Raw genomic sequence first — 24,089 nt, 5'->3', positions numbered from 1 at the left:
GCTATTCCTGATATTGTCACTTTTGCAAAACAGTGCAAAATATATCGCATCTATTTTCACTGCTATATCTGTCTGTCTATCTCGCTATGTATATTTATATCAGTGCATGCCTAAATGTCCATACGAGACTTGTAGTTTTAAATGCCTGGTGTGTGCACTATGGTTGCCCTGGACTTACGAGTTCTGGTCGGTTTTTGGGTGCGATAGGTCCAATTCAAATGCTGTATGGCTAATCTTGATAATGGCGAAGTGTGTGTGATGTGGGTTAGTCGGCTTTGGTAAAGCTGAGGTCGCCTTCGTGGCGCTGAGATCCGCAGTTCTGCGCGGATCTGCGCGGCTCCACCAATCAGATCGTGGGATTCTGCAGATCTGCGCAAATGTGCGGCACACGCAGGCGCGCAGTGCACCTTCACGCATCGCGGCGCTTTCTAGTCTGCGAAAGAAATGTTGTTGTTGTTGAATGTAGTGACTGTGTTCAGGTAATCCTGATGAATCCTGCCCCGCAACTAACTCTGTCCACTTTCCTGAATGTCTTTTGCCTCATTGAGATGAATATAAGCACATAAGCACAAAGCCCAGCTATCAGATGCGTTTTGGGGGTAGTTTGCTCCTGTTTTTGTGCTGTTACTTTACCTCTGTGTAGAACCTGGCTCTGTTAATCTGCAAATGTCATGTGTTATAAATGGGCTACAGAACTACTAAAACTGGACCACAGAGAAGCCATTTACTGTAAAATTTAAAGCATTTAGGTGCTGCATTAATGTAAACAAGTGCTGTCCCATAGTGAAGGACCACCAGACCTCACACGTTTACTATGCAGTTCTCCAACACCCTTCTCCTAGTACTCAGGGTTTCTTATGCTAATAGTTTTGGCTACCTCAGCTTTTGAAGTGGTTAGGAACGCAGGCCCTTAATATGTCAGACATATACATGACTAACTCCTGAAGGAGCCCCAGTCTGAATCCAAGGGATCTTGAATGGTGTAACAGTCCGATCTGGAGGAATTAGGGTGGTGTTGATTCCCACATCATTTTTTCCACACGATTAATGATGCATCACGTTAAAGAAACTGACAAGGTGCGACACCCCTTAAATGTCAGACAGCGAGGCAGAAACCTGTGATTCAGGCAGGTGAGGCGTTTCACTTGAAAACAACAACAGGACAGTCATTTCAGTTTTTATCTGTTGAACTAACATTTTATACAGTGTGCATCCATCACACATTCAATAAGCTAGGTTGTGTAAAACCTTTAAAACATTTTGTTTAAACTACAATAACATAATGTTGTGCTATGTCCAGTGGGTTAAAATACAGAGTGAATGAAATGGCACGAGAAATTGAGTTCTTAGCGTCCTCTGCACAGCAAACTAATTTGCATTAGTATGTACCAGTACAGAAAAAAAAAAAAAGAAAACTCAATGAAAATGTAGTCATGCATATCGTCTGTAACATCCACAATGTAGCATTTTTGTATGCGTATTGCCAAACCCAGTATAATTCTTATTCTTTTGACTTTATTACTCTTGAAACTCTAATAACAAGCTTCAGCGGTTGTATGCAGAGTTGTTTATTTTCTCATGTGTCAACTAGGAAATAATTGATAATGTACAGCACTATAGCTGACGTGTTACAGGAGGGGATTGCAGAAGAACTGGTTAATGCGCGTCTTTCAAAGGGGGGAAGGCAGGAATCTTGTACAAAACCACATTCCATTATAGACTTGTCTCTATTAGGAGAGCTAGGGATTCAAGGATTATTTTAGGATTTAATTGCGTTCAACTGTGGGAATTCAGTCAGGTTGAAGGTTTTTGCCCTAAATTAGAAACAAACTCTAAGCAAAGGATTTGTGATTTTATGTATTTTTATTTTTTATTAAGGCATCTCCAACAGAGCGTTCTAGAGGTTGGCTTTTAAAGGATCTGTCGTCATTGGATTGTTTCGATCTCTTATCACTCCTTCACGTCTGAACGGTTGCTGGTATGCTTACTAAACGTAGCATACATTTTATTTATTTATTTGATATGTACATTGTTTTTTTAATAGTACCACCGTGGTTAAATCCTTATGTCTACTCTTTGAGCCGTAGGACTTAAGCCCAGGTGTATGTCCAGGTGCTGCACTAGGTGTACATTCTCAGTCAGGCTTATTTATAGTTTTAAGTCGGATGTAGCCTAAAGCCAGGCATTGGAGAGTTGGTGCCCTCCACCCCTGCTGCCTTCAGTCAAAAGATTTTGTACAGTGTTTTTAGTGCCTACTGGTTCCTAACGGTTCCCTGCAGTTAATCTTGCTTTCTGTACTTCAGCTGCAGCAAGATAAATGAAAAATAACAGTATAGGCACCAAATTGGAATCACTGAGTCTGTGATCTTTCTTGATCTTGAGGACTGTTGTCCGTGCTCCTGCAGACTCACGCCTGACTGGCCATTGTGTCGCGGTCCAGTGATGAGTGTAGGTTATTTTTGCCCCGAGGCTTATCCAACTATTATTTTTCCATTTGTATAGTTGGGTTATAATTCGAGCATTCTGGGTAGAGTGTTTTTGCTCAAGGCTACCATAGCAGTACCAACAACAACCATTTCCAACCTCAGGTTGCGATGACCAGGCCAGTCAGACCCCCCTTTTTTATTTTTTCTTAATCCTGCAGAGACCTTTACATGTAAAGACGATCAAAGCACACAGAATTGGCATCCACATCATTTACAGATGGATTTGCAGGGTGTCTTAACGCAGCATCTCTTACCACCTCACTGAGCCACCCACACAGCCACACTGACAGTCATAACCCTCTTCTCTCTCCTCTCCGGCTCCAGTCTGCGTATTCGCTCCTTGTGAGTTCTTCAGGGAGCTGCCATGTTTTGCTGGAATCCACCCAGCCACTAAAATGTACATTCTCTTCAATACATAACTCGCACACTTAGTACTGCATTCAATATATTTGTTCAGCTTAAATGGATTCTACATTGATTACATTTTTACATTTCTCCTAGAATCAGCCTATGGAATGCAGATTATCTTTTTGATTTGGGAACTATTTCCTTATTTACCATGAAAAAACACCAGCCCAACCAGTCATGTCCCAGTTGTTATTTTCAAATACATCTGATGCAGCAAATAGTTTTTTGTAGGTTGATAAATAAAACGGGCTTTGTTTTTTGAATATTTTTATTTTCTCTTGCTCTCTGCCCTTGTTTGCAGTCCAGAATAATCAGCAGGGGGATCTGAGTCACTAGTGAAAACTAAACATGAACGTGGCCGCAGAGCCACACGGAAGATGGCAGGGTTAGATAAGGTGCTGACGGTGAGGTCACAGGGCTGCTTGACTTTGATCTCTCTCTCAAATTCTTCACATGTCTTTGCTCCTGTGTTCTTGTAAATTTGTACGCTCTGTGATGTATATATATATTTTTTGTTTTTAAAGCACTACTCTAGAACTGGCCTGGGCAGTTCCATCGAGGGCTTGATGTTATGGGTCCCGTTCAGCTAGCAACTGCCTAGGACCTGGAATAAACAGGGTGAATTGACTTTTTACCCAAATAATGACCCTAATCAATCAAGAACCAGGGTCCCCTTTGCCCCTCGAGGAAGGGAGCTGCCAACCATTGCTGTATAACAACTAGATGAATGGGCAGTGCTGGCCTCAGGATGGACATGCTGTGCCCAGGGGTGATATCTTTAAGATGGTGTGTCTTAAAAGTTTTATTAGTTGGCATTAGGCCTTGCAATTTTGCTGTTGTGTTGTCTTTGCTTTCATTCCAGAACACAGTGGCAGCACATATGTAAACTGGTAATTACCTCTGCTCGTAGGGTGGATCGTAGGGCGTAAGGGTGGATCAGTCATCGGTTTAATTAATTCACTTTTCATATTCAACAGAAGCATGTATTGAGATTCAAAACTGGTCAATTTAATGTAATCAAATGGTCCCTCAGTTTTATCCCTGCTTTCCTATACCCTCTGTAGCTGGTCTCTGTTTCCAACTCTTCATTTCAGGTCAGTTCTGCGGCATCTTTAGTGCTGGTGGACACATCATTGTGGTTGATCACCATGGCCGTTTTGTTGGCGTTTCTGTTTTAGGTGTTGTAAAATGATAAACTTCAAACCAGATATTACTTTAAAATGCAGGTAGCCATTACCAATAACATTTAGAGAAATACCCAACTTTTAAGTGTAATCCCACACTTGCAATCTTTGTGGAGAGGTGAAATTCAAATAAGCTAAGTAAGCAGTGTTGTGTATAATGGAATTGTATTGAATACAGCGGCATTCATTGTATTCATTTATGTATTCATTGATTAGTAGCGAGAGCACGTTTGCTCACAATTCAAGTACATCTGATTAACACGGATATTTATTCAAAATTTAGACTAATAGATAATAATAATTTGTTATCATCCCACTGTGGTGTCACATTTTTGGCCTGCTTTTTCCAAAATGATTTACTCATGAGTAAGGCCAGCAGTCTGAATTCAGTTCCAGTTTCTGAAAATTTTGGGAGCTTTTTTCCAACCATTGTGAGTTAGACATCTACATCCTGTGAAAATTGTGACTCTTCTCTCTCGGGGATCTCTCAGTGGCTGCAGAAATGTCATCGGCCCTTATGGCAGAGATCTCCGTCATCTCATCCTTCTTGTCTGTCCTTTTTCAGTGCAATCAGATCCCCCTCCTGGCCCCATCTCCCCAGTCAGGTCACAGCAGGAAAGTCACCAGGCAGTGGTGTAGGGTGTAAGTCCTTGTTCCTCTGTTGAACACACACACACACACACACACACACACAGGGTGCTTTTACCGCCCACCTGCACATCATGAGAGCTGTCATCTCTGTCAGATTAATGACCCCTGTGGACCATTGGCTTCTTATAAAATCCATACTCCATGATTCCATTAGGTTGGGTGGGATTCGATCACACACATTTCCCTTCTGTGACAAACCCTGGGGGGCTGTTTTCAGAGGCTGTGCTTTTTGCAGCAGCATGCTGTCTGCAGTTTAGGTTACTGTGTATCCCTCACAGCTGAATTGGTAGGAGATGGTATTTCTCTCTGAAAGGGTTCATGTAAAGCTCTCCACATAAAAGTAAATTAATATTTATTTATTTATTAGCACACACCCTTATTTTACTTCAAATACCTTTCCTTACTTGTTAGGTTCCCCAGATGACTTGAATTGAATCCTAATCAATCACTTGTGAGGATCCTTTTTTGGAGGGTGGAAGTCGGGCGTGAGATTGGGGCTGTCTTCCTCCCAAACCTCAGTTTATAAACTCCATTTTAATAGGTCTTATATGACCCCTTGAGAACGGCCTGTTCAGACACGGGCCTGATGCTTGTCTGTACATCTTGGTTTCAAATGAGGAAGATCTCAATGCATGAGGTGTAAATTGTTTCCAGTATGACCACAAATTACATCTTTCAATGAATTTACACCCTTTTACCACTCCTGATGAATTTGTGAATTTGGTAAACACAGGCTTCCCATTTCTGGGTGATGAAGCCACAGAAGCAGCTCTCTTTGATCTCCGACTGTGTGCGTTTTGATCCCGTCTCTCAGCCTTGACAATGGCTGTCCTGTGACAGAGGCACTGTCTGTGTGTGGAGGTGACCCTGCCCAGCACTGTCACATGCGTTCAAATGCTCACAGCCTCCATTCTGTTGCTGTTTTGTAGCCCTGGAGCTCTGGTAGGAGGTGACCTATTTTCTCATGCTAATTTCCCTGTAATGTGTTGCAGAATTTATGTCCTTGATTGGGGGAGGGGGTTATTTACAGTGTGTTAACTGGTACTGTAAACCTCAGCTAATGTGAAATCAAACGCAGTTAAATTACATTAGAACATCGAAAGAGGCTCGGGCACAGCAGGAAGCACTGTTATTGTCTATGAATGCCGTGTATTTGTCTTGTGTGCTCTGTAGAGCCTCACCTGATAGGGAGATGCAGGGAGCAGGCTTTGCATGCTAATCATTGAAGTTGTTGTCTTGTAAACAGAAGCACTAGTACCCTGCCCCCCCCCCCTTCATCATCTCTGTTAAGGGCAATGCTTGCTTTGATCTGTTTATTAGCAAACAGAGCTGTTTATAAATGTTGGTAGAGATGTATGCGAGTGATTTGTGTGGATAGACGCACACTTTCACTCACACACTGAATCACTCTCACTCACTCACTCACTCACTCACATGCATGGACACACACAAACACACGGCGGGGGCAGTTCTGCTGGATTGAGTATGGTACTAATTATATTATTTGTGACCAACTTCCCATCTTGCCCCTTTTAGAGAATCCTGTTGTGAATGTTGGAATGAACTCTGACTTCTGTGATGCGTTCTGCTCCCAGTGAGTACACCCATATTGAGCAGTGAAATATTGATTCAGCAATAATTAATCTGGTGGACATTCCGGTTCTTGACGCAATTACACAACGAAATGTCTGCTGCTAATTGGTAACCTTTGCAGGATTAGTGCTCCATTAGAACACGTTCGACTTGAATTGTCACCTTTCTTAAAGCTGAGGAAAGAGCAATTAATGGAGTGAGGTTTGTTTTGATTTTTCTTGTTGAACAAAGTGTCCTTAAGTCCCTAAGACAAAATTAGTTTTATTTTGTGTTCAATGTATAAACAATTGCTGAAAAATTTTCTGTCCTGTTTTAATTTTACATGGCCTTTTAAGTAAAAGTTATGTTACTGCACCTCTCTTGTACTTAAAACCTTGTAGATATAGTGAATTGTTTCCCCAGTTCTAGAATATTGTGTGCAGGAGCTCAATATCTAATTCAAGTTTGTAACCACAGCTTTATCAATATGTAGCATGGCAAGAAACAGACTGAACTCTCTTATCTTTGGGGAGCATGGGGCGGGCTAGTGAATCCTGTAGAAACAGTCCTGGTTGAGTTACACTTGTTTCCCCACCAGTTTGCAAACCTCGGCGATGTTATGACAAGAGAAAATCCAGACAGTGCTGCTATTGCTCTCCCAGTAACCCACGACTAATTCAAAGCTGTTTATTTGCTCCTCAGATTAAAATGGAATGTCTTTAAGCACAAATGTGTGACACTGAGCAGAGTAATCATATTTAGTGCAGATTATCATTGTCACGGTGCACATCAGGCAGTTCACACAGAGCTGTGAATGGAGCAAGACCGGTCATGTGGTGTCAAGTGGATTCGCTCCTCTGTGCCTCTGTGTGGGCTGTTCTGCAGCAGACTACCTCATTTGCTCTCTTGGAGAAAATGAGTTGTTTTTAATGTGGCATTGAATTCGTGAGCCTTTCTGTTTACCTGCAGGGCTGAATGATAATATTTTGGAAAACAGTATGAAAACACACTCCAAACATCGAAAAGCCTATATTTGCCGCAATGGCCTCAGACTACCTTTGCTCACAGTACTGGAGCACAACAAAGTCTTTGCCATTTACGCACTTGACGCCATGTTATTGTTCCAGGCAAGTGCATTTCTGCACCATTTCAATACAGACCTTTCAGGGGAAAGACCCTGCCTTATTTCTGCAGCTAACTTTGCTCCCTCCAGTAATGTGAGATTCTAAACAAATGCACATGCCAAACTAGTGTTAAATAATTCTTATATTATTTTTTGGAAGATACCCGTATCCAGGATGACTATCAATTTGTTACAGTGCATCACATTGTTTTTACATAGTCACCCATTTATACAGCTGGGTTTTTCCTGGAGTAATCTAGGTACAATACATTGCTGAAGGTTACAACAGCAGTGTCCCCCACCTGGGATTGAAGCAACAACCCTCTGCTCCAGAGCCCTAACTGCTACTCCACACTGCTGCCAATTTTACAGAAACAATAATTAACCAAACAGAGAATGGAAATGATTTAGCAGATGCCTTTAGCCAAGGGGATTGAGCGTGGTTTAACCATCACTAAAACGCAAGGTTCTGCACGAACACAATCACTACGAAACAACAAACCCGCCTCACGTTAGAGTGAATAAACTAAAAAGGCACAAGAAGAACAATATGGTCTACACGAGTCAGTCTGGGCAGATGTGTCCTTGGAGGAAAGGAGAGGGTGAGAGGGGATGTAGGGAGAGACGAGGGGTAGGTCTTCAGTGTAATACGGGCAGCAGTAGGAAGCCTGTGTCAGGTATGAAATGGAGGGGCAGGGGCACAGAAGCCAGATAGCCAGTCCAGGTTGTGTCCAAGGGTTCACTGTCCCCTTTTAAAAAGTACACTGCAGGATCGCACTGTAGAACCACGGTCAAGGTGTAAGAAAGCGAAGTGAGATGATATTGAATCATGGAGGAGAATTTGACAAAAAAAAGTTTCAGAGTCTTAATTAGAAAAAAAAGAATAATTAAAGTAATTAATTAACACAAAAGGGAATAAGCTGCGTACCGAAAATGCATATGCAAATGTAATGGGAATATGCGGCCTAAATCCTCTTTAGTAGCTGGCAGTCAGCTCTGGAAGGGTTTTTCATTATGAAGAAGTGCCTTGCTTCTGCTGCTGCTGTTGTTGTTATTCCACTTGGTGGATCTTCACCATTGAAAAAAGAGAAGTGATAGTTAAGGGGCAGTAGGCCTCCATGATCTTGTAATGTGTGAGTGCAGTGCATGACTATACAGAGAACGATTCAATACACAATTGGATGAAGACTTTTAGGATATTTCAGGAGTTTTGTCCCACCTTGTCCTGTTGTTGTGTGCCCCTCTATGCAGGTAAACAGTCAATGTGCCCCAGCATTTTAAAATCCTGTCTGATGTTGAAATAGGCCAGAATATACTTAAATTATTATTATTATTATTATTTTTGATTTCTTGTTTCAGAACATTAAGTAAACTAAAGCTCAGTGTTTTTTACAACCTGGCTCCCTCTCACTGGTTACACCAGCAGAGAAGACGAGGCAGGTGTCGGCGAGGGAGGGGGATTGTGTCCCCGCGGCGTGAACGCGCCTTAGGGAGCGAAAACAAACCAGACGTGCTCGTTTTCTGGAACAGTGCACTAGCAGGTTGACAGTGTTCATGTTGTGCTCAACACAGCTTTGTATTATTAGAACAGCACGAGTTCAGCTTTTCATGACAGAAAGGGCTTTACCTTTTAGATGTTTATCCTCCTTGTCAGTTGTCACCACTTTGTTTCCTTTCAGTGCTAATCAGTTGTCTTTAAGATGTATCTGCATCTTAATGCGAGAATTGTTTAATTTGTGATTGAGAGACAAGGAAATTGATTAATTGAAAGCTAAATTGGAAATAAAGTGACTGTTCGAAGGGGATTGGAGGGGTGGGTGAATAATGTTGCAGGTTAACTCTTTGAGTTCGAGTGATCAAGTAGAATCAATGGCTCAGTCAAGACTCAGTCAGAGATTTATTTGTTCAAATAAGAGGTCGTCGGCTTAAAATATAATTGACGACACATTGTGATAAAACAAATGTTAAAATAAAATACCTTGAAGCCGTAATTATCTGTTGTTGTATTATGATACATTATATAGCCTAGAACTGTTATTATATTTAACGGTAATATATAGACAGAGAGTTGTATGGCATGTAGCACTTCAGCTGCATAACTGCAGTGAGATAAACCCTAAACCAAGAACTTGAGGTTCTTTGTGATGGATTAGCCTTTCTGTAATTACATTGGCAGTATAATGGTGATAGTGGTTTAAACGACGTGCAGTCATTAAAAACACCAGAGCACTTCACTTCAGTGTGACTGTAAAGCCAGTTTTCATGCATGTGCCCCTGTTCATGGTTCATCTTGTAGTCCTCTATTAACTGTCTAATAGAGTTTGATTGTCTGATTTGTTATATCTCTACAACTTATTTGTTTGTTTGCTTATTTCATCTTTGTATGTTATATACAATGTATGTATCTTCTGTCTAAAGGACCTAGATGAGTCTTCTGGCATCTGTCCACGCTGGTGTTGGATCCCTGCTGTAACACAGTTAGCGCACCACGACGGAGATGCGGGTGTAACTCTCTCCACACTTCTGTTCTCCTTGGTTTCGGCATCGGCCTGGGGAAAATCCAATTTCACATTTGATTAGAGGTTTAGAAGACTGTCAACTATGAGGCAATAGGCAAGTTATTACCCTAGACTGAGTCCCCCCCCACCTCTCCTTATTTAGCTTATTAGTGTGTAGCTGTGCAGTTGTAAGTAACAAACCCTGGCGCTAATGATGTGTGAAATTCTCACGTTAGCATCCCTGGGAGAATTTGAATCCTCTTCTGTGTGTGAAGCTGAGTCCCTTTAATCACTTCCCAACAACTATTGTTACGAAATATATCGCTGTGTTACACTATGTTTTTTAATTTACACCCAAGACCTGGGCAAAATCATGTGTTGATGAATTTTCATAGTGATGTTATTACCCCTGGAACTGCTTTGTGAAGTCTAAACCTGTGAAAACACACAGAGGTTGCTTTAGATAAATGGGTCTGCTAAATGACTATGCAAAATGATAATAGTATGACAATAATAATCCCAATATGAATACGGATATTAATGCAAACATGAAAGTGAATACAAATCTGAATATGGATATGTTGCCATGTAAACATTTTTGTTTTGGTTACGTGCAATAAAGAATAGTTTATAATACAATAGCTTTATATTTTAAATATGGATTTAATTAATAGGTCTCTGTACAGCGGGTGAAAAACTGGAGTGTGTCAGAAGTTAGTCGCTGTAGCCAGATAGCGTGATTTATAGATTTCTTCTACGGCCGCTAAAATAGTTGTGGGCAATATGGAGTCGGACCATTTCGAATTGCAAATGCTCTGTATCAATGTTAACCACATTTCATACAGACGTGACGTTGGAATGGAGACGCAGTGTTTTATTTATTTGTACAAATTTCTCCTAGTTGTGCAAAGGCTTTGAAGGCAGCATTTGCATTGGTCTCTCACAGTATACACAGACTGTTCACGTTCTTAATAACAGTAAAAAAACACAGACTCCAAACCCTTGTATGTCTCTCTACTTCAGTTTAAAAGCCTTTGTTTTTCATGCCATTGCTTCTGTAGCATCGTGTCTATCAACAGTCTTTTTTTTCAATGCAACAATATCTGTATATTGATTTCCTTATCTAGGCTTCCACATTAAAGTTTATACCCACGACATTGGCTGCTTACTGGAGTGGTGCTTAACCCTGGCTAGAGGGCACAGGACATGCACATCGGGATTAAATGAAATGGAATTGCATTCAGTTTTTAGTTGTATATCTTCGGCTTCATATAGGATTTGTGAATTTGTTTGGTCCTCACACAGACAATCTGTGGATTTGTTGTCAGCTGCACAATTTAAATATATAACCCAGGTCTGCTAGAGCTAAGATGTAGATATATTTATTTCTAGTGCAGCTACAGTTTTTATATTCCCCAGCACTCCACAGCTCCTAAACTGAGGTGTACTCGTTTGCCCCCTAGGCAATCCAGAGTGTCCTTTGGTGACTCCTATGTTGATAAAAAAAAAAAAAGCCTCAACTCTCTTTAATCATGAGCAGCGCTGGCCCTGCTTTTGCAGTCGAGGGAAATGTAATGATGCTGTCGCTGCCTGAGAACCAATGAGGAGTAGAGAGGGAAAAAAAACAGGAATTCCTCTTAACCAGATTAATAAATACTTGCTGGCTGAAGTGGTTTTTGCAGCCTTGCAATATGATTAACAGGGCAGTTCTCTTCTTCACAGGGCCATTTGTAGTTCAGGATAAGGTCGCTGAATTGTGTGCGGTGGCACGGCCGACTCCAGTCTTCCTTACCTGGCTGCTGTCTAGGCTGGTAATTGGATTGTGTGTTTCAGACAGCCTGCTGGGGAGCTGAAGGGAGATGGGGGGAGAATAAGCTAGGCAAGTAAGGATAAATGAATCTTGGTGTCAGCATTATTATAATGTGTGTGTGTGTGTGTGTGTGTTTATATGATTTAATATAAGCATGGATAGCACTCCCATTCTCTGTTGGCAATGTGTCTGATACTGCCTGATTCCAGTTCATGTTTGAAGGAACAGCCAGCAGGAGCAGGCATTGTAACGAGTGTTTGATTTAATGGTTTTCTTTGCCTCTCGTCTGTCCTTGATGTTACCTTGTTGGAAGTGGACATTTTTCATGTGGCATGTTCCCCCAGGACTATGCAGTGCTTGGCCTTTTTGCCATTACATCTCTATAGCCTCCATCTCATTTATTCCTGTGATAGCTTGTGAGGGAATTATGAAATGCCATCTCCCATGATGCCATGTGGTCTCTGTTGTAATCTAGGCCCAACACATGCCTGTTTAATCTCATCCTGTCAGAGACGTTGATTAGTTATTATCTCTGGGTGATGGCGATTGGCTAGCCTGCTGATTTCCCTCCCGTATGTTGTATTCACCACTTTTGTAGTATAAGAAGCACAATTTGTCAGAGGCTGGATAATGTTGAATGTATTCAGATACAACCAACCAAAGACATGTCTGCTGAAAGCACTATTCTGGAAATGTAGCTTTAAAGTAAACAGTGGGTGAGAATAATAGTAATAAGCCTGGAATGTCATTATTTATTTTATTTTCTATAATATCGCAGGCATATTTGTCAATGCCAATATCTCCCTGAACGTGCGTGCACATTCCTCTGGACATTAAGGTAGGCAAGGGGAATTCCCTCTGCCAATCGTGTTGGTTAGCCCATTGCTGAAACTGAAAAGTCAGTCGTACAAGTGGTGCTTTCCACAATCTCATAGCTGTCAATCAGTCCATTACGTCCACTTGGCGAACACACCTAAGTGTCCTGGAGCTCCTCATGCTGTCAGAGAGACTTAGAAGAGACGCCTCTTTGCACTGCCTCCTTTTCTTTTTCTTTCTTTTTGTAAAAACAACCACAACTCACACAAAAAAGGCATAAGACCCATGCATGCATAGCCAGAGGGAAAGAGAGGGGTGTACAGTACCCACAGTGTGTAGTTTATCTGTTCAATTTGTTTTTTTTTTTTTAGTTCATTTTATACTCTAGTAATATCCTATCTGATCATTTAAAGCCAACACTTGCACACAATAGCCACTGGAGGTTCTTTAATAGTCCATTTTATTCTAAAGGACAGTCAGAAACTTTTAACTGTAATACCAGGAGACACAAACCGTTTTCATTGGGGCTGTATTGATGCAGACTGGGGATAGATTTGTACCTAATGGATCTAAAATATTAACAAGGTCAATAGGTGGCAATTAGCTGAAGAAGGAAATGAGGACAGCAGAATCATGTGCATTTACTGCACAAAATGGCCTACTTAGGCTGGCACTGTATTATCCCAGAACCATGACTTATAATTCAGATAATGAAGGGTCCTGTCTTTGGACAGAACTCTCTGCCCTCTTTGTTTTAGTGTATGAGCCCAAGACAGCCATCTGTGAAACCAGATAGATGTGTAATATCTTTAAAAAGTGAACTTTGACATCACTGTGTAGTTTAGCTAGTTAAGTCACTTTTGTTTGTGGATTAATAAATACATGGCTGTGTTTACAAAGCATTTTTTAGATTCAAAACCAAGATATCCATTTAGTTTCACCTTTCAAAAATGCCTACAGTAAATCACACAAGAACACCCTAAGCTGAGATTTATGCGCGAAACTACGAAAGATTGATTTTAATGGCTATGGTAGAAATTAAGTTTTACTGAATCTGTAAGTCATGCAATTCTAAGAATGAATATTTGTAGCATTTTGTTTCTCCATTATTTCGAAAACTGTGCTCAATATTCCCTTCATTGCTGGTCTCAATATAGGTTTTAAACATGTAAATCATGAACATTTTCACCTCCGTATTAGATTTACAACTGTTTTGCAGCTGTTGGTATTTGCAAAGTACTATAGACAGAATTGAGTTAAAGTAGAGTCTAATCACGTTTTCAGTTTCAGTTAAAGCAATTTAACAAGTTCAAACAATGCAAAAATATGAATAAGCAACTTGCTTGTTCTTCATTCTTGACGTGTTGCTGTGACTTTCATGTATCTGAATTAAAACTACAAACTGTGTGCCGTGAGCATTACTGCCAACAGACACAAATGGAGCTCTGCGTTCTCCACAGCCCCCTGCCCACATGGACGAAGAGGCGACACAGAGGGTTGAGACAGCGGGGCAGGTCAAAGGCCGAGTGGAACCCCAGAACAACGTGGGTCACAGACCTCGAGACACGGCCGCTCAGCCCGCCGACGAGAACAAGAACCGGCTGGAGGTGTCGCCGACGCAGTGCCAACGCTCCCAGCAGGACACGGTCAACAACAACGAGGAGCCCATCACCACCACTGCCAGTAACACCAACAACAACAGGAAGGCCTCCTCCACCCCCAGTCCTCAGCCTGCCACCAGCCCCGTGACGCCAGCCCAGCGGGGCGCCGACACAAAGGCCAAAGGCTCAGGTACACCTGCGTTTTAATGTTTATCATGTTTCTGGAGGAACGGGACGAGAGTACTGTCGCAGAGCAGCCCGAGCTGTTCCTGTGGGTTTACTGAAGTGCTGATGGAACAAACCCAAGTGTGTTTCTGTGCTGGAGTGAGGAACGTTAGTGGGCATTGTCAGTAGGGCTGCAGCTATCGATTATTATGATAATCGATTATTCTATACATAAAACAATCGATTATTTGAATAATCACAACAACAAAAACATTGTATCATTATCAATGCATTCTTATGGGGTCCTGGTGCCAACATGGCATCCTTTTCTCGAGTTTGACGAACTCTGTAAATACAGGGCTCTGATTACCGAAAACAAACTTCATAGCAGGGGCTTGCCCCGAGGAGGACTAGACATTTTACATTACACTTAACCACTTCAACTCCAGATGAAAAAATTAAAACCCTTCCCAGCTACTAGATTTTGAAAATAATGATAATAATGATTTAATTCCTAAACATACATAAACGTCTGTATGGGTTTTTGAACAGATCGCAAAGTTCCAAAGGCCGCTTATGCTTCAGAGTATTAAGTCCCATTACGTTTTTTAAACAGCTGTTGTTTTTTTGGCGTTTTGCAGGAGGCTTCCCTAAGAGCTCCGAGTGTCCATCCCCGGGGAGCATCTCTGACAGCCCTGAGGGCCTCATCCCTGAGAAAGGCGTCCCGTGCATCTCCTCGTGTCCACAGGAGAAGGGACAGTGTGGCCCCCTGCAGGCCCTGCTCTCCTCCCTGCAGGGCCTGGGCACAGAGAGCGACTACCTGCTGCCCAGTAGCCTCCATCAGGTCTGTCTGTCTCAGTGTCTGGACACCCGTCAGTCAGTTCTGCTCCCCCATGGTGCTAGAAATAAAACTAATGTATTGTAAGATTGTTGTCCATTCGAAGGAGAAAAGAACACGAATAACTGTAATGAATCCAGTAACATCAAGAGAAAAAAAAACCGCTTCCTGTTAAAATAATGCTGCTGATGCACTAAAAACAAACTTGACCTAAAGGTAGTAAAGTTGTGACAAAACACTGCGCACAAAACGGAAGGAGGCCATAACACATCCTTGCCTGGCCCCTTAGACAGCCGGGTAGACCTTTTTACAACGTATTAAAACAAAATAAAAGTTGGTGAAATGGTAACAATTTTAATATGACTGGCCTCTCTAGCAGCAATTAACAATAAAAATAATAAGCATAATTTGTTTCTTTGGTAAGTGAAAGCTTTGCTTTTTGTGAATGATTGTGTCCAATGTATGATAACAAGGAGAGTCGTTCTGTTTGACTCCAGCAGGGCTGCCCTCAGTTTCTCAGTTAAAGAACAGAAATGTATTTATTGGGAAGGTATAGTGCACATGTGACCTCGATTAAACTCTGACATTGAATGGATCCAGTCCTCCTCTGAGTTTTGCCTTAACAAGGTGTGTGTTGGTGAGGTCTCCACATAACGTCTTGGCAAACATGCAAAAATCGCTGGGCTGGACACTCTAATCTCACATGTTTCGTGTTCTTGAACTGACACGTGAACCGAAATGTTCAGAAACCTCAAATTGGAAAGAAGGGAAGAACAAAGACTCAAGATCCTTATATGGAAATGTTTCAGATCTTACAATACATTTTTTTTCTTAAATAGCTCTGAACAGGCATACTTTATAATCCCTTAGAAAGAGTTTATAAGCTTCACAGTTATGGTAACTGGTGACTGCTCCCGTGGTGTCAGGCTTATCGTCCCAGGGTTGAGCAATTGCAGGCCGAGCCATCTGCTACCCCAGAGAAAACAACCCTCAGATTTTTGATCTAGCTGCCAAACACCTTTCTACTTGAAGAACCGTCTGTCCCTAGGATACGTATCTCACAAACAAGGTGCTGCCGTGGCCACAAAGCAGAGATTACATTACTCTGAAGGTCTCTGAGGTGCTGGAGGTTTTTTTGGGGTGTTTGTTCCTAAAGATCTCTTGGTGACTGAATTTACCAAAACGCCAAAAGGGTTACTTGGTCAGAATTAACTCTTTCTTGAGTCTTTATAAATGGAGCATTTAAGTGCACGACCTATAAATCCTGTTCGGATGGGAACTCTCCAGGACCAGAACTGGAAACCCCAGCTTTAGTGTAGTAGGTGCAAGGCTTACATTTACTTTTGGCTTTCTTAAAGGTCAAAGGGAGAGCGCAGAACACAGACAAGCCATAGAGCAATCCAAGCCAGGCAGTGATACTCTGTGAATGGTAAAATGGAATTTAAGCTGTAAGGGAGCTTACCAAAAAATGCAATCTAAGGGTTAAAATTCAGTTCAGCCTAGCTACAGGTGTCAACGGTATTTTGCAGTATTTTCAAATCTTTTCACACAAGAAAAAGAGTACTTAGAAAGGAATTTGTTTTAGAAACATTTTCTTTTCAGGTTGGGTTTGTATTAAATTCAGTATCCATGAGTCATCGATCATTGTCTCTCCTAAGTACGCCCTTTTCATGTTTCAGTAGATTATATATATTTGTTCTAAGTTTTGTCTGGTTTTAAAACAAAATGAGGCATTTGCTGCTGTTGTCTTTCCAATTAAAAGAGTTGGCCAACCTTATATTGCAGCTAGCTTTTGTGTTAAGTGCAGGCTTCTGGACAAAAAGACGTTTCCAAAAAGCTCAGCTGGAACACGGGCTGTCATTCCTGCATCTCTGAAACTGGCTGGAAGGCCTGTTGTGCAGCAGGGGGTGTCTTTTCAACATCACAGTTGAGAACTGGATGCAGCGATGAGTCAGAAACACACGGCCATGTTCCGGGAGCTGCGCTCTTCAGGATCAGAGCTGTGGCTGGTGGCTGGTCCTAAAGTTCGGTAATAGGAGTTATGTCACTTGTGTTAAAACCCTCCTACACCTGTTAGGACATACGACAAAATGGAATCGACGGCCTTAGAAATAGCCTTATTTCTAAATATTACAGTACATAAACTTTGAGGAGTTTCAATTAATAACTTGTTTTTTGTGGGCATGCACAAGAAAAAGGAAATCTCTTCTGAATTTAGTTTTGCGTTCCAAAGTGCCTAATCTGTGTCACGAATGACAATACTGTAATCTATTACAAAAGTAGTTTGTGACCCTTTTGTATTTTTTTTTTTTTTTTTTGCTTGTAAAGGGTGCCTGGGTTTGAAGTGGCACTACTCTTGAACTATAGGCTGGCCCTCTTTATTTACAAACACAGCGCTTCCCTTCAAAGTGATGGCACTGCCTCCTAAGAGCCTGGCTATCTCTCAGGGGCTTTAACAAGGCACTTCATATTTATGTACATGTTTTGTTATTGCTGTTGGCAACCATGCAGGAAAACAGGGTCACAGAGGTCATCCTCCCACTTTATTAGAAACTTGCAGGGCTGATCTGTCGCCAGTGCCGCTGTGTTTGCTGGGGGCAGAAACGCTGGCTGTGGCTTTGTACAGAGGCTGCTGTAGGAGCACCAGGAAAGGGGATGCAAGTTACCTGTACTTGGTGCCCATGCAGAAAAGTGGCTGTTCACTTGTTTCTGTTTCTACTTGTAAGTCGTGTGTATGTGTGTGTGTATCAGTATGTTTAAATGGGTGCATATGTGTGTCACTGTGTAAAATAGATTTCAATAAATCTCATGAAGGTCAATGTCTTTGGTATTTTTTAGTTTTAATTGTTGTCGTTTCTTCTCTCTTTCTAGATAGCCGAGGCTTATTTCCATGAAGAAGACTGTATCCTTTCATTGACTAGTGTCCGCTCAGTGAGGGGCGGGGGGGTGTTTGGGTTGACACAGTGCGATCTGTGTCCGCTAGGCTCAGGCAGAGCGCCGTGAAGATTTTCCAATGTGGTTCGGTGTCTCTGGACATCTCGTATCTGAGGTGTGTCCATTGTGTTCCGAAAGGCATGTGCAGTCACATCGCTCAGGTTATCCTGCAGATATAAAAGTCTACTGAAGGAGGTGACATGAGTGCAGGACAGTTTCTCAGCTGGAGTCTGTCTGTTTCACATCAAACTGAGCAGAGACAGAGAGAGGCTTAAAAATTCCCTCCCACTTCTGCTTTGAGATTTGATTGTGGCTTCATGTGTTCAACACTGATATCCACAGTAAAGAGGAGCTAAAGGAGGATACCTCGATCTCTTGAACACAGTCTCTTTATGGCATTCAAAGAGGTTACTGTCTTTGACCGAGAGAGAGAGCGTGAGGGAGAGACTGTAAGAGAGAGAGAGTAAGCAAGAGATGGAGAGAGAGACCTAGAGTCTGTCGTCTCCTTTTTGTTGATTTTAAATGTTTCGAAACCTTATTCAATCCAGAACCCATAGCGGTTTGGTTTATACGTGTGTTGTCTAAAACTGCCTTGTGTTTACGTTCCTAATGGCTCCCCCGCTCCCGCCCTGTTTGAACTTCTCTTTCAAGGCACATTTCCCTTTTCCTTAGATTTCTGACCGATGAGCAGTGAGCTTGTTTATCAGGCAGCCGCAGCAGCCTCTCGAGTCGGTGTAGAGCTGTCTCAACCATCAGGGCTGATCGATTTTATTTGCTGGGGGGTGAAGAAGGGATGAGCGCTGGGGAGATATGTCAGAAGATTGTTTAGTGCTTGTAAAAATATTAAATTGGAAGATAACAAACAATTAAGCACATTGAACTTGGGAGGAACATTTTTCTGATAAGTCTAATTATGGCCTTTGATTGGTGTGAGTAAAATTATAAGCAGCTTTTCTTTATTTCTTTATGTATTCATGAAAATTATACAATTATTAAAATGCATAGAAAAGACTTTAAAGGCACATAATAGCCTTTTGCAATATTGAATATTTAAAAGCAGTCCTCTAGTCAATGAGATAATGTGTCATTCAAAAGCAGGCTGTGCTGATCTTTAGTGTGCTCTACTGTGCCAGGCCATGATGTGTTTCTGGACTGTGCCAGACTCTGTCCTCGATTTTGAGACCATTTGTATTTTTTTTTTTTTTAATGTCCCCAGCATTGGTTTTCTTTATAGATGCACAGAGAACATGACCTCGCTGTCACACAAACACAATTTGAATAGCAGTGTAGTGTGCTGCAACCTGAAACAGAGTTCTTTCTTGGTCACTCATAGCTCCTGCTCTTCCTGACACACACCTGACACGCACCTGACACCTTTTCAGATGACCCCAGTGAACCTGGGCAGTGGACTCTGTGTGTGGCTTTCCTTAACCACCTTCTCAGATGAAAAGGCTGTGCGTTTCATCCAGCTGGAGAGATTGTATCATGAGCAGCTTCTGGCCAATCTGTCAGCCGTTCAGAAGCAGTGGGGTATGTGGAGACCTCCCCTGATGTCAAATATTCCTCTCCTGCATTTTCTCCTCCACACATGTCCCTGTTGACAGCCTATGATGGGGCAGATGTAAACAGGAAGTGGGTTCACAGGCCTCAGACTAGCCTGGCTTTCCTGGAGGCTCCGTGATGAAGGTTGTTTATTATATGATGATAATTACAGTCCAAGACCCCGGGTAGACAGCGTGCTTCTCTGCAGACACACATGGGTGGTACTGGAACTAAATCTGGAACAGGAAATCCCCAAACGGTTTTCTACATGATGGGTACCACACACGTGTGGAACAGACACTGGGCTACATGCTTCTTACACTGCCAAGACCACACAGAAAATGTACAGTACTGTTTTAGGCAGGTGTGAAAAAATGCTGTAAAGTAAGAATGCTTTCAAAAATAGACGTTAATAGATGTATCAGTTAACAAAATGCAAAGTGAGTGAACAGAAGAAAAATCTACATCAAATTAGTATTTGGTGTGACCACCCTTTGCCTTCAAAACCACATCAATTCTTCTAGGTTCACTTGCACAGAGTTTTTGAAGGAACTCGGCAGGTAGGTTGGCCCAAACATCTTGGAGAACTAACCACAGCTCTTCTGTGGATTTAGGCAGCCTCAGTTGCTTCTCTCTCTTCATGTAATCCCAGACAGACTCGAATTTGAGATCAGGGCTCTGTCGGGGCCGTACCATCACTTCCAGGACTCCTTGTTCTTCTTTATGCTGAAGATAGTTCTTAATGACTGTCGCTGTATGTCTGGGGTTGTTGTCATGCTGCAGAATAAATTTGGGGCCAATCAGGTGCTTCCCTGAAGGTACTGCATGATGGATAAGTATCTGCCTGTATTTCTCAGCATTGAGGAGACCATTAATTATGACCAAATCCCCAACTCCATTTGCAGAAATGCAGCCCCTCCACCATGCTTCACTGTTGCCTGCAGACACTCATTCGTGTACCGCTCTCCAGCCAGATATTTCAAATTGATTCATTAGTCTAGAGTACCTGCTGCCATTTTCCTGCACCCCAGTTCCTGTGTTTTCGTGCATAGTTGAGTCGTTTGGCCTTGTTTCCATGTCGGAGGTATGGCTTTTTGGCCACAAGTCTTCCATGAAGGCCACTTCTGACCAGACTTCTCCAGACAGTAGATAGGTGTACCAGGGTCCCACTGTTTTCTGACAATTCTGAGCTGATGGCACTGCTGGACATCTTCCGATTGCGAAGGGAAGTCAGCATGATGTGTCTCATCTGCTGCATGAAGTTTCCTTGGCCGACCACTGCGTCTACGGTCCTCTACGTTGCCTGTTTCTTTGTGCTTCTTCAAAAGAGCTTGGACCGCACATCTGGAAACCCCTGTCTACCTTGAAATGTCTGCCTGGGAGAGACCTTGCTGGTGCAGTAGAACTACCTTGTGTCTTGTTGTGCTCAGTCTTGCCATGGTGTATGACCTTGTTAGCTGAGTTTGGCTGTCCCTCAGCCAGTTTTATTCCTCCTACACAGCTGTTTCTGTTTCAGTTAATGATTGTGTTTCAACCTGCATATTGAATTGATGATCATTAGCTCCTGTGTGGTATAATTGTTTAATCAGACACCTGACTATATGCCTACAAAATCCCTGTCTCTGTGCAAGTGTACCTAGAAGAATTGATGCTGATTTGGTGGTCACACAAAATATGGATTTGATTTGGATTTTTCTTCTATTCACTCACTTTGCATTTAGTTAATTGATAAATATAATCTATTAAAATGTCTATCTTTGAAAGCATTCTTACTTTACAGCATTTTGTCACACCTGCTTAAAACTTTTGCACAGTACTGTATACGCAGAAGGCATATCGGGGCCATCTCAGTTGTCCTTTTAAATTACATTTTCCAGCCCTTCAAAGGCTGAGTTTGTGCCCTGAAATTGCAGTTACAGATGTTTCAGAGGATTCCAAGTGTATCTGTTTGCCATGGATCCTAGGGTCACCTCCCAACGGGCAGGTCTTTATTCTGTGCTAGAGAGACGTAATTGTGCACCAGAGGGGTATAACTCACTGTGCTCGACTACACTGGGAATACCATGAGCTATATTTCTATGGTATGGTTACTATGGCAGACCAGGGTTCGTACCTGTATCGACTGTAGAACATCAGTGTAGGCCTGTTAAACCCATAAGAAACCACAGTAGAACTAGGGTACAACCACAGGCAGCAATCCTACTGTCAGTTTACCAGGTTAGACTTCCAGAAGGCCACAGCTGCGTGTTTCACGGTTTGTTTCCTAATCATCCCGGTGTTGGTTTCAGAATCCAAACGGAATTCAGCGGCCTCTCTGGTGAGGCAGTCTTTGGGGAAGGCCCTCCTTGGGGATTTAAGAGAAGAGGACCTTGCCACTCTGACACAGCTGTGCACGACACACCAGAGGTAAAGAAACAACAGCGCAGACCCGAACCCCTGCAGTCAAGACAAGTTCACATGCCTGTCGCAGCAGAGAACCGATTTCATCCCTCTGATGGAGTCTGATATTTAAAATGAAATTGTAGGTGCACCCAGTGTTCATTTCTTTGATCTCAGCTGGTATTCTTCCTGCCGTGTTCCTGCAGCAGTGACCTGTCCCGGGGCCCGACTTACCAGGCAACCGATTGTTGCACGGGATGATGATTGAAACATATGGTCTACTGCTGTGCTTTGAGCAATTCGAGATGGGCGATAGGGTTTCGACCTGGGAAACGCACCGCGCTAATATTAGACTGCTAGCAGGCTTCAGCCCGAGTCTCCCGCTATGCGATTTGCAGTGTATGTCCGGGAAAAAAATATAAAATGCACTTGTGAGTTGCCATGAGGGCAGCGCAGTTTACCTTGTGTCTTTGTGTCTGCTTTTCCACAGGCCTGCTCTCGTCATCCCAAAGGTAAGGGGCCATTTTCTTGTTTCCCGGTCTCTGTGAACCCTCTCCATTTGCATACTTTCCTCCTCTCAGACAGGTGTCTTATTATAACAGCACTGCCCGCTTATTGGACTTTTGTTTATTTTAGTATTTATTCATTTGCTCAGTTTCTTTCTTTCCAGTCTGTTGCTGTTGACAATGCGTTGAAAAACAGCTTGATCACCAAGAAGCTCCCTGGAGAAAACAAGAAGCCCAACTCCAGCCTTCCTGTATGCGGCGCAGGTAGGAGTCTTAACTGGTCCTTGCACCCCAGGGATCGAGGGTGCTGGCAGATCCGGTTCCATGTGAAATTGCCTCCATGATCTTTGTCCTCTGTGGGTGCCCTCACAGCGCGAGAGGTGTGAGTTCCTCAAGTGAATCGGAATACATGTATTCAATTCTGTAGGCCAGTTGTTCTCTGTAAATTCCTTTTAAGCCCCAGAACATTTGCAGCCCTCTCACATGCACTGCCAGTGTTAACATGTGCTGCAAATTAAGTGGTGGGGTGGGGGCTGCTGTCCTTAGAGAAAATTTACATTAGCAAGCACAAAGGAGCTCCTATTCGCAGCTTAGCAACAGAGATCGTAAGCCCTGCGTTCCACTTTGAACGGCAAGACAGGTCAGGGGTAGAAGGGACTGGAGCGCTCTCTCTCTCTCTCTCTCTCTCTCTCTCTCTCTCTTGGGGCAGGGCAGAGCAGAGCAGAGCTGCAGGTACTGGACATGGCTAGGTGGGGAAAGTCAAAGATCACAGACAAGCCTTTCCCTTTCACGAAAGTCTCCCTCCCTCCCTCCCTCGCTCATTTAGGAGTTTTAATAACTTTCTGACTCACTGCCCATTTTCTTAAACACACTGACAGTTGCAAATGTGCAGGGGAGTTAATGTAGTTATGCAAATGTCCGATTACTGGAGTCTGTTTAGTTTTGTTCTCCTGCTGCTCCTACCTCGGGGTCGGGGCGGGGGGGGGGCAATCATTGCTGGGAGTTAAAGAAAGGGAGACATATTTCGAATTCCCATTGGGAATGGGGGTACTGACACAACAAACAAATAAACAAACAATTCTCTGGTGTTGAGAAATTGTCTCGGGTGACGTGCATTAAACATGACGCCCGTGGCTCTGGAGAGCAGCTGATGTGTGTGCGGGGCTTCTCTGTTACCTGAGGTCAGTAACGCTGTCTTTGTGCGGGGCCGGTTTCACTTTCACACTCGGGCAGGCCAGCCTATTCATGCCCGGACAGCCATCTGTCAGCGGGACCCTTCGGCTGCCACTCCCCCGCCGGCCCAGTGTCCGCTGGGCGGGACGCAGGCAGGAGCACGTGGTCTGTCCTTCGCACAACGCCCGCTGATTTATGAAACTGACAAGAATGCCACTATTATTCTCCGCCTACTGGCTGAGAGGGGAGCGGGGGAGCTTTTCTTGTGTGGTTTTCATTGCAGGAAATCTGTGCTCTCGATTCTGTGCTGCATATTCCAGCACGCAGCCGTGTCGAGCCGTACCCTTGACCATCGCACACCGTGCAACAGGGAAGGAGAGTTACTTCAGAAACCAGGCTTAGG

General features: G+C 42.9%; 1 protein-coding gene across 2 annotated transcripts in view; it reads left to right on the top strand.

The window, feature by feature from the left end:
* The window catches only part of cnsta (consortin, connexin sorting protein a), a 34,424-nt gene that overhangs the window by 520 nt on the left and 9,815 nt on the right, over positions 1-24,089 (top strand). For both annotated transcript variants that reach the window (XM_066697825.1, XM_066697816.1), the window contains exons 2-8: positions 14,009-14,339; positions 14,956-15,158; positions 18,024-18,054; positions 19,530-19,616; positions 21,917-22,034; positions 22,498-22,519; positions 22,678-22,777. In XM_066697825.1, the coding sequence (XP_066553922.1) occupies positions 14,021-14,339; positions 14,956-15,158; positions 18,024-18,054; positions 19,530-19,616; positions 21,917-22,034; positions 22,498-22,519; positions 22,678-22,777 (880 nt within the window). In that variant the 5' untranslated portion in view covers positions 14,009-14,020. The remainder of the gene's footprint in view (positions 1-14,008; positions 14,340-14,955; positions 15,159-18,023; positions 18,055-19,529; positions 19,617-21,916; positions 22,035-22,497; positions 22,520-22,677; positions 22,778-24,089) is intronic.

Source organism: Amia ocellicauda, chromosome 1 (assembly GCF_036373705.1).
Source record: "Amia ocellicauda isolate fAmiCal2 chromosome 1, fAmiCal2.hap1, whole genome shotgun sequence".
Taxonomy (NCBI): Eukaryota; Metazoa; Chordata; class Actinopteri; order Amiiformes; family Amiidae; genus Amia; species Amia ocellicauda.
The sequence above is the reverse complement of the archived record's forward strand: the minus strand, read 5'-3'. Positions and strand labels throughout refer to the sequence as shown.